This window comes from Ylistrum balloti, unplaced genomic scaffold (genome assembly GCF_031769215.1).
Source record: "Ylistrum balloti isolate Yb309-2 unplaced genomic scaffold, AGI_CSIRO_Ybal_v1 Utg370120, whole genome shotgun sequence".
In the NCBI taxonomy this organism is placed as follows: Eukaryota; Metazoa; Mollusca; class Bivalvia; order Pectinida; family Pectinidae; genus Ylistrum; species Ylistrum balloti.
This window is the reverse complement of record NW_026782137.1, coordinates 231,864-249,873: the sequence shown is the minus strand read 5'-3', so window position 1 is coordinate 249,873 and position 18,010 is coordinate 231,864. Positions and strand designations below refer to the sequence as shown.

Below are 18,010 nucleotides of genomic sequence, written 5' to 3'. Positions count from 1 at the left end.
ACTTTTTAAACCTGTATACATATAACAGTGTATCATGAAATTTCAGACAATTCGGCCACATGTAAGGACCTTACATAATGTTTCTTCGACAGTTAATTCTTGGTTCTATTTTTAGTTAGAGGCATGATCTTTGGAAGTTTTTAAACCCCTATTATACATCACAGTGTATCCTCATGTGAAGTTTTGGTCTCTTCATGATAAGACAATATCTGGAAACAGAGAACATCTTGTTGTTACACACCCTGTCAAAAGTTTTGAAAAAGTTCTGCTGACCACCTCTATTTTTTCATTCAATCCATCTGTTACATTTCACTTATTTTATTGGTTTTGTGAAATGGTGATATTGATGTTTTTGATATAGTGGACAAACAATACCAATATCTTGTTTAATTGATCAACTCACATTCTTTTTATTTAACACAAAGACATAAATTGTTAAATCTCATGTTCATGAGATCAATATATTGTCTTTTAAATATACATTGGCCTTACTGTCTTCTAATTATACACTGGCCTATCACATAATGAATGCCAGATTTATAACAGTTAACTAATAAATGCATTCACTTTTGTCTTAAAACACATCAAAATATCTTTATCATAACTATCCTGCCCAGGAAGCCAACACATCATAACACTGAAAATTGAAAACAGCGCTTACAAGACTGTAAAATATCATTAGTTGGCAGATATGGGTGGGCTTATTACTTCTTGTGGGTAAACATAATACTGTTTACTGTAGATTTATACTAATGCTTTTTGTACTGTTTTATTGTGTCAGATCACAATAATTGTTCAGTTGTGAGTGAACATCATGTGGTAATCCACTTTCTTGCTTATAAACAGTCCTTTCAATGCCCCTTGAGGTGTTATTAGTTTTGCAAAATGCAAAATAAAAAGATTTTCAGTTGTAAACAACATTTAAATTGTAATTGATTATGTAAAAGGTTGTGTCCATTTGTTAACAACATAAGGACCACAATGAACATTTTTGTGATTACCTCTGCTCATAAAGCTGATTACAGGCACATTGATATTCATCTCTGGAGGTTTGGCAGACATACACTATATGCAAGTTAACAATTGAGATTGAAAAGATACTACAATTTGTACTTTTTGCAGTCAACAACCAATTTCAAAATGTACACATATACAATACAGATTGCAGTTCTTCCAACCAATTTGACAGGTTGTAATGGTCAGACTACCTCGTACATGTATATAGAAATGTATACAAAATCAAACTTTGGTTTCTTCAAGAGGTATGCCACACATTTGTTAGAACATCAAATGGACAAGGTTATCTCCCATTGTATGTACTAATGAACATTATTCTGTTGCTATTATGAGCGTAACTCCTCCGTTAAGTCTGAGAATGTGTAAAGTTCATTCTGGTCAATAATAGCAAATCCACCTGAGGATACTAAATCTAACAAATTTTGTCCTTGGTTTAACTCAACATTCATAAAAAAATGAGTATATAATCAAACATAAAAGTGGCTGAAAATTGTGTCAACTTCAATTTTACTGTTATATATGGCTTACTGGCATGTGGGAAATCCAGTAACCGACTGAATCAGTCCCACCAGTAGGAAAATTTTTACTTTAAAACAAATGTTCCATTAGAGTTTATGTCAGTTTGAAGGAATAATTCCTATTAATTTTTGTAACATTTTTCTTTCAAAATGGCACTCAAACTAAAAACCAACAGCAACTTGTTCTTGTTACAGTTTTCACACACAAAACGGAACATCCACATCACTGGCAGGAACATTCACATCACTGGAAAAATCAAATTGTTCCTTTGAAGTGGCAGAACAGATTTAGAAAGTATTTTTCCCATTCACAAACTGCCAGAAAATAATGTCATTTTATATTAATTACCTAGCAATAAAGTGTTTTGAAATATTGTACATGTCTGAAAAATACTGATGGGTCATAAAGTAGTACATGTACAAATGAAATAAATAAACCAAATGGCCAATGAAAGTCATTCTCATGATTTTTCCTCTGCACCAGTGTTAGACTTTGCTTTGTCTGTAGAATGAGTTAATCTAGAAAACCAGTTGATGATGGTGAATCCATGTCTCATAAAAAACACATGGGTCCTGTCTTTAAATGCACCAAATGAATCAAAAGCTGGCCGCACATCCAAAATTGAAAAACGAAAGTTTTTATCCACATTCCCACCATCATAATAGTCTATGATGTAACGTACATCCTTGCCACACCTATCCACAATCCAGTCGTGTCTATCAAATGGCAACTCATACCTGGAGATGAAATAAATGAAGCATGTCAAACATCTAAAATCAATTGGTCTCATGTGTACTATACACATCAATGGATAATTCTATTAATGCTACCATATCATTTCTTCTTCTTTTTAATATTTATCAACTACAACTCCAAATTTCCATTAAATAATCTGACACCTTTAATTGAGAGAGACAACTTTTATATGTTTGTTCAGGGAAGAATTTTGTAGATATGCCACCTATTTCAGTGATCTATGCAAAGTAAACTACTTAACATCATTTTTAAAAAATCTTTGCATTAAAGTTGTAATTCTGTCTGATAAGACTTTTTGCAATAACAATAATCATCCTTACCCCATCCAACTTCTAATTTTAGCCCTTGGAGAGTATTCTGTGGCTTTGCCTCCAAATTTCCTCAATGCTGGGGTAGAACACTCCCTGGAAAAAGGTTAAGTAATGAATTGATTGTGACTGTTATGACTTTCAACAGAAAATATAGCATTCAGTCCTAATAAACTTCCACAAACCTCATTCTAATTAATCTGAAAAAAGACCCTATTGTTGAACACCCAGTTTTAAACATTGCAGAATCTTCTACAGCTGATACTTCAAAGGATATTTGATTTTGATCAATAATTCATTCTTGTTCTAAACAAGGATTTTCATTTTGTCAAGAAACTTTATGCTTTCATCTCATAATATCATAACATAATAAAATTAACAGTTGGTTGGCCAGCAGAGACAGCAGAGAACACCTTCCTGTTTTTGTGTTTTGAATCCATAACATTTCATAATCCTTCAAATTAGACAGAGATAAGGACAACACATAATTTAATATTATAACTTAAAGAAAGTTATTTCACACCTTAATAGTTATTTATTAAATAGGATTCATATGATAAAATATGTGATATGATAAAACCAGGGTTTTCCATAATTTTGTGTGGTGAAAGTAGGAGGCTGTCCTGCCGTGTACGTGTAGTTGTGTATGGAACATTATTACGGAACTGGATTGGTGTAGGCGGCCAAATGATCAAAGTAGCCGGTCAAATTGGCCGGCGACCAGCTCTTATGGAAAACCCTGTAAAACCACATCTTACTTTGCATGGAGAGCCTCCCATTTCAGGACCTCCTGCCAGCCTTGTTCATTGTTAGCATTGTGAATTTTGATAATGTCGGTCATATCTTTGGCCTCTAGGTCATCTTCTTTCCATCTCCACCCTACAGTATTCAAGTAAATAATAGTTAAAAATAATGAATAGGAACTAGACAAAGTGAATGACTAGAAAGTGCTTGTGAAACACATTTACACATTAAACAATGTAACAATTTAGACTGACATATGTCCTGTGAAGACTCGTACTCAGTCTTAAATGATGTATATGCTAGTTTTGTTTTTCAGTCTTTCCATTTCTGCTGAAGGCTTTTGGTGAATAAAAAAATCTGAAATCTTAATGCTACTTAAGTTTTAAAGATTTTAATGTAAATATATTCAATGACCTGTTTTACACCCTAAAACAAATACGTTCACCTATCATAAATATAACATGTGTTGTGATACCTCCCCAAAAATCTAAAATAGAAAAAGAGACCAAGAAACATTAGAAATTCCTTACTAGTTCATCAAGGAATTTTTTCATTGACTTCCAAATTTGATCAGACAAAGGTTATGGTAAATATAAAAAAAATCCTGAAAATTAATCAGACCTTTTCTCAACATGGCATTCCAAAACATCTGTTCTGACGGATAAACCCAATTGTCACTTGTGTCTGCCTTTGGAATGTTAGATACAATTCTGTCCTTGTCTAATGGAAAAGGTTGATCAGGTGCAGGGCGCTGGTTTGGTGGTGGCATCTGTTCAAATAAAAATCATAATACAGAAGGTTTTTTTTTCCCAGTCTTCAATAGCAGCTATAGCCATAGTGATAACATGACAACTTATATGGATTGATTGATTTCAGTACATTCTAGTGAAGAAACACATGCAAAACTGATCCTATTTTGTTAGCTCTACTTTTACTTGAAAGAGACATTTCCAAGGTTTTATTTACGTCATTCTAAGCAAAGTTTAACGCTACTTTAGTTACCATATTTGCTGGATCAATGTCATCAGGTAGTTTCTTCTCACCACCAGCTGCTCCCTGGTGCATCGGACATTCACTTGGGTAGCTCTTTGCTGCATTGTTAGATTTACTGTTTGCCTGATGCATAGGACATTCACTAGGGTAATTCTGTGGGGCTACATTGTTAGCGTTTACATCTTTATCTCCAGCTGTCTTATTGTGCATGGGACATTCTGATGGTGGGGAAGCAGAATTCTGTGGTGGATCCGTTGTAACTGGTTTAGAGTTATTCCCTCCCATGTTGATTTAGTATCAATGAAACTTCAATATCCTCTAAAAACAAAGAAATAAAAAAAGATGCTGATCACTTCATTACAAATTATCAATAAGAGTACCACAATGGATACTGCAATATGTACAACCCATCATGCATGGTGTGAAATGAATGATTGTACCAAGAACCAGCTGATTAAAAGAATATTGAAAAATTAGGAACTGTTAGTATCATAATTAAATCAAGTTATTCATTACAAATTGCTGCTTCTATTTGACATATATAATCTAATTTTAATAGATAGTAGAAAAACTTTTGTTCAGTCTGCTTTTGAAAAGGATTTATCTCCCTTCGCCTCATAAAACTAATGCTGTACTTGAAAGTTTGGGTTGTAAAGTGTTTATAATCAGTAGAAACAGTCGGAATCCTTGAACCTGAAAGTGAAATAATAGGTGTATACAGTTTCAGGAATTTGACTGATTGGTGAAATACGCAGTTTGTGAAAGTCACTCATGTTGTTGGAAGTTTAATGTAAATAGCTGCTTGTTTTCTCAATTTTTATGACATAATTTTAAAAGTTGGTATACTTATACTTTCAAGACAACATTATGAAATAAAGTATGGATGAAAATAGATATATTTCGTTTTCGATTTATAGTTTTTTTGATTTTGAATAAAGTTGTCACGTTGTCTCGTATCAATCTCAAGAATTGTTTCAATAATTACATAATTCTCTCTTTCAATTTTGTGTAAATGTCACATATATCAGACCTAAACAATCTGAGTGGACAGAAGTCTTTGGACTTTCTTTTTTCTGTTTATATTTTTCTAATCTAAAAAGGCAGTATTTTGGACACTGAGAGACAAATTCTGAAATACAACTATCATCATTTGAAATAATTTTTTTAAACCATAATCTAAGACTATACATAGACCCTATTGTAAACTGATGACATAAACTTCAATATTTTTTCACCATCAAATTATTTAAATTTAAAAAAAATGACAGTTGAACAAATTGTCAAATATCTGGATGATGCTTGTGTATTTGCTTCATCAAAGACATCCTTGATACTCCAGCGGTTACCATAACTTTTGCTCTCCGCACCCCTGGAACATGTCAAGTCAAAATTGAAAGCAAAAGCAAAGTAATTTTGTTTGTTTGTCATTAGTCATAATCTACGGTCTCCACTTACTCACTATTCTTATGCTTAACCTAACAAGCTAAACAGAAGATCTCTTTAGCATAGGGATATGTTAACGTTGAGGCTAGTACCAGGATTACATTACATTGTGTTTACTTTTTTAAAAAGTCACCTGTCAGTAAAAAATCCGAGGGGACTATAGAGTGTATCATTGTCTATCTGTCAGAATGTTTTCCAGATGATAACTTGAGTAAGAGATGACCAAATAGGTTGTAACTTGATGCAATGTCAGCTTAGTAGGAGACCTAGAGTAGGACTGTATATGGGGTCAAAATTTGAACTACAAAGGTCACTAAAAATAGATTTTCAGTTTCCAGATGATAACATGAGTTCAAAAAACAGTAATTATGGCACTGCAGGTATGTTGTTGTAAGTTGTTTACATCATTTTGTGTGTGTGTTTTAACAGCTCAGGAAGTGGTACCCCTTTACCATGAACACATATGTATTACTTTCATGAAAACAGAAGAAAAAAACTGCTGCTATGATCAGACTGGCACTTGTAATTCTGACCTTGAAATTCCTTACTGATGATCATTTAAACTGAATTACAAACCTAGCAATCAATAATATACCTAAAGTTTCAATACACCCACTGTTTTAATGTTTCATAACTGTGCTCCTCTAAGAACGCTTTTATATCTTTTTTCAATGTATAGTTTTTATGAAGCCTACTGTACCCACAGGAAAGTTAATAGACACTTGTATCAAATTGATGCTACTGTCCTCCTGTGATCTAGCTAGGCAATAAGCATAATGAGATGATGAAAAAATGGCCTACCGAACATTATGTAACTAATATTACACAACACTAGTAGTAAGATTCTAACGAAATTGGATGGTTGCTTAAAGAGTCAATAGAATAATACCATATAGTGAATATACTGTAATACATTTTGTTTTCATCAAAATACTAGAGTACTGTATTACGCAAGCCTCCACCATCCCCATAAACATTGTTACATGCTCTGTGATATCGATGACATTGCATCAGTCAAAGGGAGAGAGCTCATACACTACCATTATGAAACATTTCATACTTCCTTCCATTGATTCTTTTTTTGTGTTTCCATGTGGAAAGAACAAAAAGGGGAAAAAAGTTAAATGCTAATAACATCATCAAACGGCTCGTCTTACTTCTACTGAAATCGATGACATAAGCAGGTAAAGTCAGTTCCACGAGTCCAGCGGATCGGGATGTCAATCTAGCCGATTAGACCTATTTCAGTAATTTCATGGAGAGAGATGAAACAAAAGGTCATCTTTTCTATTTGTATAATTACTCCATTCAGGCACTTAAAGAAAAAAAAGTAACCTACGTGCTCTTTCTCGCAATCTTTCCCGTGTTGGTGTTTATGCTCCTTCAGTTGACTTTGGTTTCACAACGTGTTATTTTAAACTTCCGTTGTTGTAAAAATATGCGCGTGAAAGATGCGTATCATTTTGGCTCCACTTCCGGAAATGATTGGCGCTAAAATTGAAGATGGGAAAATCGAAGACACAGAAAAAATCTATGGAAAACGACCAGAAAGAAAATGGAATACAAATTTCCAGGTATAAATAATTCAGGAATCAGTCAATCTAGTGTTTGAATGCAAAAATGTAGGGAAATTTCGCTCATTTCCTTCTTAAAATGTTTTTCTTTTTCATCCAGCCGGTAAGCCAATAAGCCTGATGTGTCTCTTCAGACTGACTGATGGCGAAACCGTGCAACCTGACCAGAATACAACAATTTCATTGATATATAAGAAACATGTGAATGTATCATATTGATAGCGAAGAAGTGAGATTTGATGGATTTTACGAAATCCCTGTAGACAATTACATCACTATAATCATATCATGTTTACTAATAAAAGTTACAAATCTGAGTTAATGTGTTGTTTTCTGGGCTTTCCCTCACCCCATGTTGTGAGTGAATAGTACATGTTTTTTATGTGATGCTGCCCTTGTTTATGTGTATGATGTACATGATGAAGTCTAATCCTTCATCGCCAAGAATGAAATCTGTTCCCTCAAATAAATCAGTGAATTTATCCCTACTAGCTGGTTATATGATGTACAGGAAAATATTTCTGTTTCCAATTTCAATTTTCAATTTCCTCAAGTCAAAAATGTATAAAGAAAATAATTTCAATAGTAACTGGATTCGATTCTATTGTTTTTATTAAACCATTTTACCTTTTTGTGTGTTCACAACAAAGCATCATAAATTAAAATCATATTGTCCAGACAATAAAAGCTTAGTTTGGTGTATCTATGAAACACTTTATTCCTTTTACTAAAAATATTTGGGAAATGGACTCACGTTTTTCTAGTGAGACATGTCCATTTTTTGTGTGCTTTAACTTTAATATTTTTTGGGGTTATGAGTCACATTGGTATATAGACTGCATATTAGCTGCACCAAAATATGAGCTGTGCCCTTTCTTAAAATATGGTGACCACTATTGTTGACGTTTGATATATTGGTAACAGACAGCACAATTAATACTTTATTTTATTGATATATTTAAAATCATTCTGATCATTAAAAATACATAAAATATCAAACTGATTTTGAACCTTCAAAGATAGTCCATGCACAAATGGGGCACAACATTACATGCAGCATTACAACCTCTCCATCAGTACACCTACTGTTAAGTGGTAAGGAAGGTCATAGAATGCTGATTAAGTTTCTATAATCTTATAATATTTCTCCATTTTGTAAGCTTCATTAAAGCCAATGACCTCATAAACAAACACAGTGGCTGTTCTAGATCTCTTTGCTCCATTACCTAATGATGTTTTTTTTTTTGTTAAGTAGTGTTGAGATATATGTTAGAAACTTGTCCTTTTCTCTCATGTAAGTTCAAATGTTCAATAACAAAAATAAAAGAACCAGTGCACATGTATTTCAGGGCTCTCGGCCCCATTCCCAATGCAAAATAGTATCTTTTTTTCCCAATTTAGACCCCAAGTTCTCCCAATTCTAATGAAAATACCATTATTTTTCCAAAATCTAAGGGCCCTGGGCCCCAGTCCTAAAATGGGGTATGAGAGCCCTGTATTTAAACATTCATTGATAGTGTATGTGTTTGTAATTGTGAAAAGCAAAGCATATCAATGTGCAAACAGGCATGGTGGGGCCAACAGGGAGTTTTTCATTATTCAGTAAATAGCATGGCTTGTACTACATGTGCTTTGTACGTCTTTAAAAATTACTTAAGGTTGAATGAATTATTGAACTGTAGATACAGGTAAATTGATACTTTTAAGTCATCATAAAAATAAAGGCAACATACAGATATATTAAATCAATGTTAATATTTACAATTCTGAAAATATTTACAGCACCAAAATGTATTTGCTAAATCATTACAAAGTCCTAAAACAGGGTTATTCAATAGATATCTTCACTTTTTTCTATTTTAGTTTGATTTTCACACTGGATTCACACCTAGTTGTCAGTTCCTAGTCAACAAATTATACTTACATTCTTATGTTGTACTGAAGTAGCTTTGATAACTGCATTGTTATGCATAAATTTCTACCAAACATGGTCGTCAAAGGTTTGAGTGGATCTATCCAAACATGAATTTCATGATTCCCCATTGTTTGAAGTTTTCTAAACATATCAGGTTGTTTAGACAGTGTGACTTGCAGACTTCTTGTTAAAAAATTACGAATCAATGAAAATTTATTTAAATAGGCAATACTTTTGATACTCTTGTTGTTTTATAAGTATACCTTGTTTACTCACATGAACCGTTTTCACAAGAACACTTTGATTATACACAAATCACCACTTTCAAGCGTAATGCCAGCATTGAAGAGCTAATGTATGTATGTTAAACTACTTTAATTTGTACACATGAAAGCATGTAGCACATTTTTCATTTGATCACAGTTCTGTAACATTAGACACTACATGGTATTCTTAATGGCCAATTCCTTGTTCTACTACAAGCCTTTTTTATGTCTTTTATAGAAAGAGGAAGGCATCAGGGCAGCTCCAGCCGCCAAAGACAAAGATAATGTGGTCCATCAACAATACAGACACAGAACGTTTATATAAAGAACTTGGTGTAGGAACTTTGTCATCTGAAAGTAGCAACAGTGATGCTGACAGTTTAACAGAACTTACTCCCACAGTTGGAAAGAAAAATGCTTCACAAGAAGTCCCCGGGGTAGGTTTAATGGGAGAAGTATAAGAATTATGTAACAATGATAAGATTTTTTATGCCTGTTAGGCATGAGATAGGGGTAACTCAATAGAGGGGAATATCAAATTGGCAAACAGGCCTTGTAAGGCTCCATATCTCATCTACAAGAGAAGATATTGATTATTTTCCAATCCTATTTTCATGTTTGTCTTCCTATATTTATCTTGTTATCTCAGTGCTTGACATTGTTGACAAGATGTCATCGTTATTTAATGTGAATCCCTAGCCTTAACTCTAGGATGAGATGAGGGAATTTCACACATCATAGATACATCTGCCTAGGGTAAGAAAATGCTACAACACCTTTTAAAATTTTCTTAACTGTAAGATGAATGATATGGTCAAGAATTACTATTAAACTTAATGGTTTAGATGAACATGCATATCATGCTCTTTTATAATTAGCAGTGTTTTTCTTCAGAAAAAAATGAAATAAATAAATATTCAGTCGCTGAAAGTCAGCACAACATTAAAAAAGTATGCATGTATTAATTTTGAAACCAGACAATCTTTCGTCATAACCAAGCAAACAAATGAAAGGATAATATACTCTTATGCAAGTCTTAATGCAATTTTAAGAAAACATTTTCAAGTCCCACAAATTGAGTGATCAATATGATATAAAGTTGTAAGCTCCACTTTATACTATGATAAATTACATATCCTGAAAACAGGAGGAATTTGTATATTAATCATCAGGCATTTCCTGAAATGCTGCTTAGTTTGTTATAATTAATGATTTTTGTGTTACAGGCACCAAAGATACTACAACCCAGTCAGTGTCTCAATACATCCATAGGATTAGAAAGACGAAGCAGTCTCTCGCTGTTTGTTTCATCCCCGGTCAACTACAGTCGTCAGAAAAACAAATGTGATATAAGCGTATGTGATACCAAAGGACCAGGTAATTGGGCAGATTTCATAAAGTTTATTTTTACCCATTTATCTTTTTTTTTATGCACATTTGTTTTCAATAATGTTGTTCTTAGTACAAAATGTCATATACTGAATGAAGTTTAATTAATTATGTTTATATGTAAAGATAAAGGAAGACATGCAAAAATTGTTTAGCTAGGATACTCCAAATAGGAATTGGCACCAAACTTTCAAATTGGTAGATAATTAAGACCCATATGCTTTAAAGCTATGATACTACATAATGTATAATGGATAGTGAATAACCTGATATAAATTGAGAAAGTCGTCCACAACACAAGGTATATATTTTGCTATCCCTGTCTTGTCTTTTCTTACTGATCCTGTTTCTGTTATTGTTATTAATTTATCTAATTACTCAGTTTTTTCTTTAGTCACATACATCAATGCATGCCTTATTCTTCCTTTCAGATTATTTCAGTGGGCTTTCAGATGAAATTATTCTTTGTGTTTTCCGTTGGTTGCCAAAATTTACTCTTGCAAAATGCTCCAGAGTATGCCATAGATGGAATCGTCTTGTGTAAGTGCCAAACTATATGTGTTTGATCCTTTGAAATTAATAAAACCTCTACTCTACCAGTTTAACTTGTAGTTTTACTAAAATTGCAATGTTTATTAACCTGATATCAAAAGAGAAGCATGTAAAACAAATGACCATGTGAAATCTTTAAGTAGCACAAATAGAATTCGCCATTTGCACAGTAATGAGATAGGACTGAAGTTTATATCACGAACGGTAAGTCAAATGTTTTAAAGCTTGCAATAAGATGTATCAAATTGAATCAGAAAAGTGCAGAATTATCTTATGAGGTAACAAATATGATTACAAGAGAAAGATGGGATCACCTGAGAAGTGAGAAAGTTGGTGGGCTTGCCTTTATTCACTTGTTTTGAGTGTTGACTTAGTACAATAGTATAAATATTTAACTCAATGTATGTATAAATTACAGGTCAGATGATTGTCTATGGAAAAGAATTGACTTGGCTAATAAGACCATAGCTAAAGGAACACTAAGCAACATCCTGAATCGGGGCGTGCAAATCCTGCGACTAACCAAGTCAGAGGTAAGGGTGTAATGGACAGTAGTTTATTTTTACACCTGTTGATAGGTTAATTAATTTCAAACTCTGGACTGTGTACAAAATGTAGTTTTTCTTTAATTTACAAGTTTTTATGCTACAATGTAGGGTATTGCAATGATATACAAGTAATTTCAGATGAAAAACAAGATTATCAGAACCCTTACCTTGTCCAAGCTGTCATAATATCTGGATCATTCATGTAAAATTTGCATGATGACATACTCATCCACGGTCCTTTCCCAACAGAAAAAAGCTATCATAATAAAGAGTGAAAGAGTGATTGCATCATCAGTTTCAGTACAAAGACTTAATTCTGTCAGGTGCTATAGAAGGAGTTGGTAGATGTATTCTCTAGCAAATAGCTCTGAAATTCTAGAGTTTTAATCTCACTAATATTTAGTATAAATTCTTGATGGTCAGATTAACTTTCATCACACTCATTAAATCTTATTGGATTTATGGCAGATATTAAATCATTTTTTTTTAATTTCAGGTTGAAGGACCTATATTTTCTGGTTTCACAAGTATAATCAAGTCTACGCGGTATGTTCATTTCAACAAGGCTTACTTGAAATGACATAAAATGAAATTTGTATGTTTTATTTGATGCAGCATCAAAGTGAAAGTAGGCATTTGATAATACAAATAAAGCTTGTGATACTTAGTGTATAGTAATACTGTCAGATTAATCATGCTAAAGCCAGTAATTTTACTGAACTTTCATGACCATCGAAAGGAGAGTGAGGATAGGTAATGCACTAGGGAGCACTCATTCCATATTCTGGGTTATCTCCCCTTCCTTAGATGAAATTTATTGGAGGTAACATGTATGTATGACTTGAATTTGGTGCTAAAATCTAGATTATTTGGTAAATCTGGTTAAAATTCACTTAGAACATATTCTTTAAGATCTGATGTAGTGTCAGTGGTGAGGTTCTTGTTACAGGAATTGCCATTATTATCAGAAAACCTGACATCAAAACCTGACATCAGTCAATGTATGATTTAGTTGGAGGATATAATGAAATTTGTGTTTTAAAAGTAGGTTTATAAAAAATACTGCAATAACTTTCAAATCTGAACTTTTGCTTTAAATTATATTTGTAACTCTTGGTTAAAATATGAAAAAAAAACCACATTTGCCAAAGTCTTCTACAAAAACTTTAAAAAGAAGAAGCCAATGTTAGGTGTTAAGTGCTTTGCTGTGAGTATGGATACCAAAAGATATGCAGGGCAATATTAAGTATGAAGAAGATATTTATTATAACATACTCCTGTGTTACCAGTAAGTGGGTGTCAACTAGTTTCACCTCTATCACAGAAGATTCCTCTTCATACATAATTGTCAGATTCTGAGCAGATTGGGATATCTTCCTGTTTTGCTGTTTCATGACACATTAAATATTTTCATTAAAAAAAATTTGTCTGTATTAATACTGAGGCTGCAATTCCTACACTAACATGAGTAAAGTACATATATTATTTTTTCTTTGTCACAGGTTGTCTAAAGTTCAGTATCTGGACCTGAGTATGGCTTCAGTTCCGGTGGCTGTCCTAGAGGAGCTATTTTCCGTGTGTCGTGACCTGAGAAAAGTCAGTCTCGAACACTGCCAGCTTAGTGATGAAGTGTGCCAGTAAGTTGTATACTTTTGTCTTATACAAATGATTCAGAGCTCTCACTAAGGCTAAGATGGAATTTTTCAGTTTGTGATGGAAAAGATTTTTAAAAATAATGATTTATAATGTTTGTTGATCATAATTTCATTTAATGGAAATCAATTTTAGCAAATTAAAGTTATTTTTTAATCTTTTAAATCAATCCCTCATATGTTAAAGAAAATACATGTCAGTGTCCGTTTTGTAAGTGGTGTGTGTGTGTTTTATAGACTTTGTCATTCCATCAACTTATTATTTTCATCAACATAGTTACAAATAGTTGAGTATCTCAGTGCAGGTACTGCAGAAACATATTTGCTACAGGTTAAATCAGATCATGAGAAGATTAGGAATTTTGATTACTTGGGTAAATTTTTGTGAAAAACATGAAATTATTGCAGATTTTAAGCTCACACCTTCAATAAATGTCTTTAGTTAAAAGTATTGATTTCCTATTTTTGCAGACATATTGGAGAGAATAAGAACCTAGAAGTCATTAATCTAGCCATGTGCCAAGGAATTACATCTGCTGGTTTGATGCCAATCACAACAAACTGTCGCAGGTGAAAAAACCATTATATCAAGGAGTATAGATGATTTCACAAGAAAATAAGCCTTTTGGGGGCTATGTAATGAACATTTATGAAAAGTAGCAGAATTTGATAATTTCAGAAATTAATCATTATGATAATAACGATCCTGATATGAAAACATGATAGAAGATTTGTTTTGTTTCAAGCTGTGATTGTTACAGTGGACCTTCTGGTTGATGTTTTTTATTCTTCCCATCCATTCCTTGCTTGCATTTCTGGGATTGATTTTGTTAGAATACTTTATATGAAGTTAATGCTGTAATTCTTCATTATGATTTCAGACTAGAGTCACTGAACTTAGCATGGTCTGGTCTACAACGACACAGCGTGGTGTACCTGTCTCTATGTCTGCCATCTAGTCTCCGCAAACTCAACCTCAGTGGCCTTCGAGAAAATATTACTGATGAAGGTATACATTTAGATATATATATATGCATAAACTGATAGAAAATCTAGTCCTTGAGAACCCTTGGGAAAACATTAATAATAACACGTATACTGTCAGTTATTTACAGAACTAGAAGTTAATGTTGGTAATAATTAAATGAAAATTGTATACAATCAAGATCCTCTATATCATGTTATTACTCATATTGTTAATGGATTCCCTGCCCATCACAAGTTATTTTTAATTTAATTTTTTTTTTTGTCGCCATGTCATCAGTGCAGCGTTTTTATCATTTTTGTCTCACTTGCAATGAAAGCGATGAAAAGTCGCAAGAGTAATAACAGCAGCTATGGTGGCAGTATTGTCAAAATTTCACAATAAAAAATTCCATCTAGGTCCATTTCTCAAAAAATTATGAAGTTGAACTTTAACTATACATGGTATATATAGCTATACTACATAACACATACCTCAACACATACATCATTTACAAAATATTTTTAAAATCTTATAGTCCAGCAACTCTGGAAATTATGGATGCTGGAAATCTGAACTTTTGCATTAAGCTCGGGAAGAGTGATATTTTTGGAGTATCAATACCATATTGGAGTGAATTTTAGAGTTTTTGAGATTTAAAGGGTTAAACAAATCCGAATTTTATTTTGTTTTTTATTTAGCACTTTGTTTAAACATAACTGTAATAACAAATCAGAGCAGAAGAGTTATATAACTATTTTTCTTGTTTTCTGTTTAACTTATTATAGGTCATATTTTATCATATAAAGGTGGTGGGTATGTAGTGATAATTTTATTTCTGTATTTGTCCAGGAGTCTCTAAGTTTACAAAGCTTGTGCACGTGATATCTCCAGAACCTCTCAAAATGTGCAGTTCACATTCACACCACAGCATCACACTTTAAAGTTGTACATATGAGTGTATTTTGATGCTAGTTTAAAGAGTCAACTTGACCAATTTTGAAATAAAAAGATATGTAGTATTGGCTGTATCTGTGTGAGCTTTTCCTCCTCCCCCACCCCCATTTTTCAACAATATATCTATGAAAGGTTTGTAACACAAAACAATTTTAGATGGGAGAAATGCATACATTTACCAGTTTTATTATGTTTATTACTTCATTTAATTTGAAAAACAACACTACTTAAATTAGCATTGAAAGGGACATGTCATTCAACATACTACCATCATTTAAATCTTTACCTACTTTGACAGGGCTAATACCATAGATGTGAAAAATTATCTATCAGAATTGATTGACGACAAAGACACACAAAAGTTTTACTGTTGACTTAATAGAGAGGTTTTTATATTGCTGTTACATAATCCAAATACATGACATTGAATATGACCTGTTGAACTGGTATCATCTGTTCTGTTTCTATGTGCCAAGAAATTTGCTCCTAAAATCAGTTGTGGAAAATTTTTTACTGCATTTCTTCTTTTGAAATATTCTGATGTAAAAATTGTTAAGTTTAAAACAAATAATGAAACATGAATGATTGGTGTAAGTAGTTGTAAATGTTATGTTTTGCCATGTTTATCACTGTAGGAAAAGTTTATTATTGATGTGAGGGTGGTACACTGCTGCTCATCCATCACTGCTAATGAAATGGCTGTTTTGGTTTTTTTTCAAACAATACATTAGTGGTAAAATTGCCATCATTCTGAATCACACATATAAATGTTACTTTTTATTATTATAATGATATAATTTATTCTATGTTTCATTTAGAATGATAGGGTAGACAAGCTGTCACTGGTCTTGATTTGGAGATGCCAAAGTGAAATCTTGTCATAGAAACCTCTTTTGTATTTAATACCAAATACTGCATATTTTGTCTCTCTGATCAAACTTTTATGATTATTATTTTCTGACAGTTTCGGTTTTACAAACAAATTTATGTCTGGGATTTTGCATTTACAAAAATGTGTATTTGAGTATGTTGTTATCTCACTTATGTCCTCTTATAACAGAGGTTCATCAGCTGGTAAAGACGTGCTCCAGCTTGAGAGAGCTTGACCTCAGTGACTGTACCATCCTCACCTGCTCATCCATAGAACATATTGCCAGCCATCTCAACAGACTTGAGTACTTGGCCCTAAGTCGGTGCTACAGAATACTGCCTAGTACAATTCCGTAAGTCTAAATTATCTAAATTTGGATGTTTTGTATATTTTCTGTTTCATACGTTAGGCTGTAGTATTGGCACTCTGTCCACTGGCTGTTAAATACAGACAATGGATCGGGACAATCAAAATATTTTTATGCCCGGCCATTTCATTGGTTGGGTGGCATAAAGTGTTACCCATATTTCTCTGTCATATCCCATTCTATATTCATGTTGAGGACTGCTTTACACATTTGGTTATAATTTACCCCATCTCCGTAGTATCATGACATCAGCTTCTATACAATGTCAGATTCAGGTTTGAGTCAGATTGGGACATTCCTGTCTTGTTAACATCATTGATGTTATTGTCATCAATTTCAATTTCTTTTTCCTACTTATATCCAAGATGACCTCAAATAACTGGAACTGGCCAGTTGCCTCTTATTTTGTGTCTACATAATGCTACTTTACTCGAGTGGAAGTGGATTTAGTATTAAGTTGTTTGGTGAGCAAGATTTTATTTGTTCATAAAAAATTTCAGCACTTAGAAAGGAAATCATAATACACTGTTATCTCTTGATGTAGTTATTTTACAATAGGCTCTATTACAGTGAATTCAGTTTATGGAGCAGAGTTCAGGGTATTATCTTGTGATATCTTTGTGATTCCAGAAAATTGAATCAGCTGGATTCCATGCTGGCTGTAGACGTATTTGGTATGCTGCGGGAAGGTGCCCTGCAACAGCTCAGAGAGGCTATGTTCCGCATCGAGATCAACAAGTTCCCATTCTCCAGCATTGCAAGACCAACAACAGGAATACGTCGCACCAGTATATGGGGACTGCGTGTTAGGGACAATGTGATATAGGAATTACAGAATGTTTCACTGTTAAACCTGCTTTGTATTTATTGGATTTTGCACAGTTAATTGTTGTTGTATGTTAACAAATACTCTGACATTTTACACTAATTTTGTGTTAAGTGATGAGTTACATTTGGCGAATTGTATGATTATGTCAGTTTATCAGGGTTTCTGAGGCAGCTTGAAAATTCCAATCTTGAAAAAAAACTTTTATATATAAAGATATATTAGGGATGTCTTCGAATATTTGTTTTTGAGTTTATGAAATATTAACAAACAGAACATTGCTGAGATCATTTGTTCTCCTTCATTTTTCATTCTAAATAGAATATTGTCAGTTAAAACATCAAAATAT

At 33.0% G+C, this 18,010-nt stretch overlaps 2 protein-coding genes across 2 annotated transcripts; one reads left to right on the top strand and one right to left on the bottom strand.

The window, feature by feature from the left end:
* Positions 1 to 388: 388 nt before the first annotated feature.
* On the bottom strand, positions 389 to 7,180 carry LOC132550344 (holocytochrome c-type synthase-like). The gene is made up of 6 exons (XM_060214390.1): positions 7,120 to 7,180; positions 4,347 to 4,655; positions 3,966 to 4,113; positions 3,359 to 3,479; positions 2,613 to 2,696; positions 389 to 2,273 (listed from the first exon to the last, which is right to left on the bottom strand). The coding sequence occupies exons 2-6, from the start codon at positions 4,620 to 4,622 to the stop codon at positions 1,997 to 1,999; spliced, it is 906 nt and encodes a 301-aa protein (XP_060070373.1). The 5' UTR covers positions 4,623 to 4,655; positions 7,120 to 7,180; the 3' UTR covers positions 389 to 1,996.
* Positions 7,181 to 7,283: 103 nt separating this feature from the next.
* LOC132550298 (S-phase kinase-associated protein 2-like) lies at positions 7,284 to 17,661 on the top strand. The gene is made up of 11 exons (XM_060214342.1): positions 7,284 to 7,354; positions 9,774 to 9,972; positions 10,762 to 10,912; positions 11,356 to 11,464; positions 11,895 to 12,009; positions 12,521 to 12,570; positions 13,527 to 13,661; positions 14,148 to 14,246; positions 14,558 to 14,685; positions 16,658 to 16,820; positions 17,466 to 17,661. Exons 1-11 carry the CDS (start codon positions 7,284 to 7,286, stop codon positions 17,659 to 17,661), a joined length of 1,416 nt encoding a protein of 471 aa, XP_060070325.1.
* Positions 17,662 to 18,010: the final 349 nt, after the last annotated feature.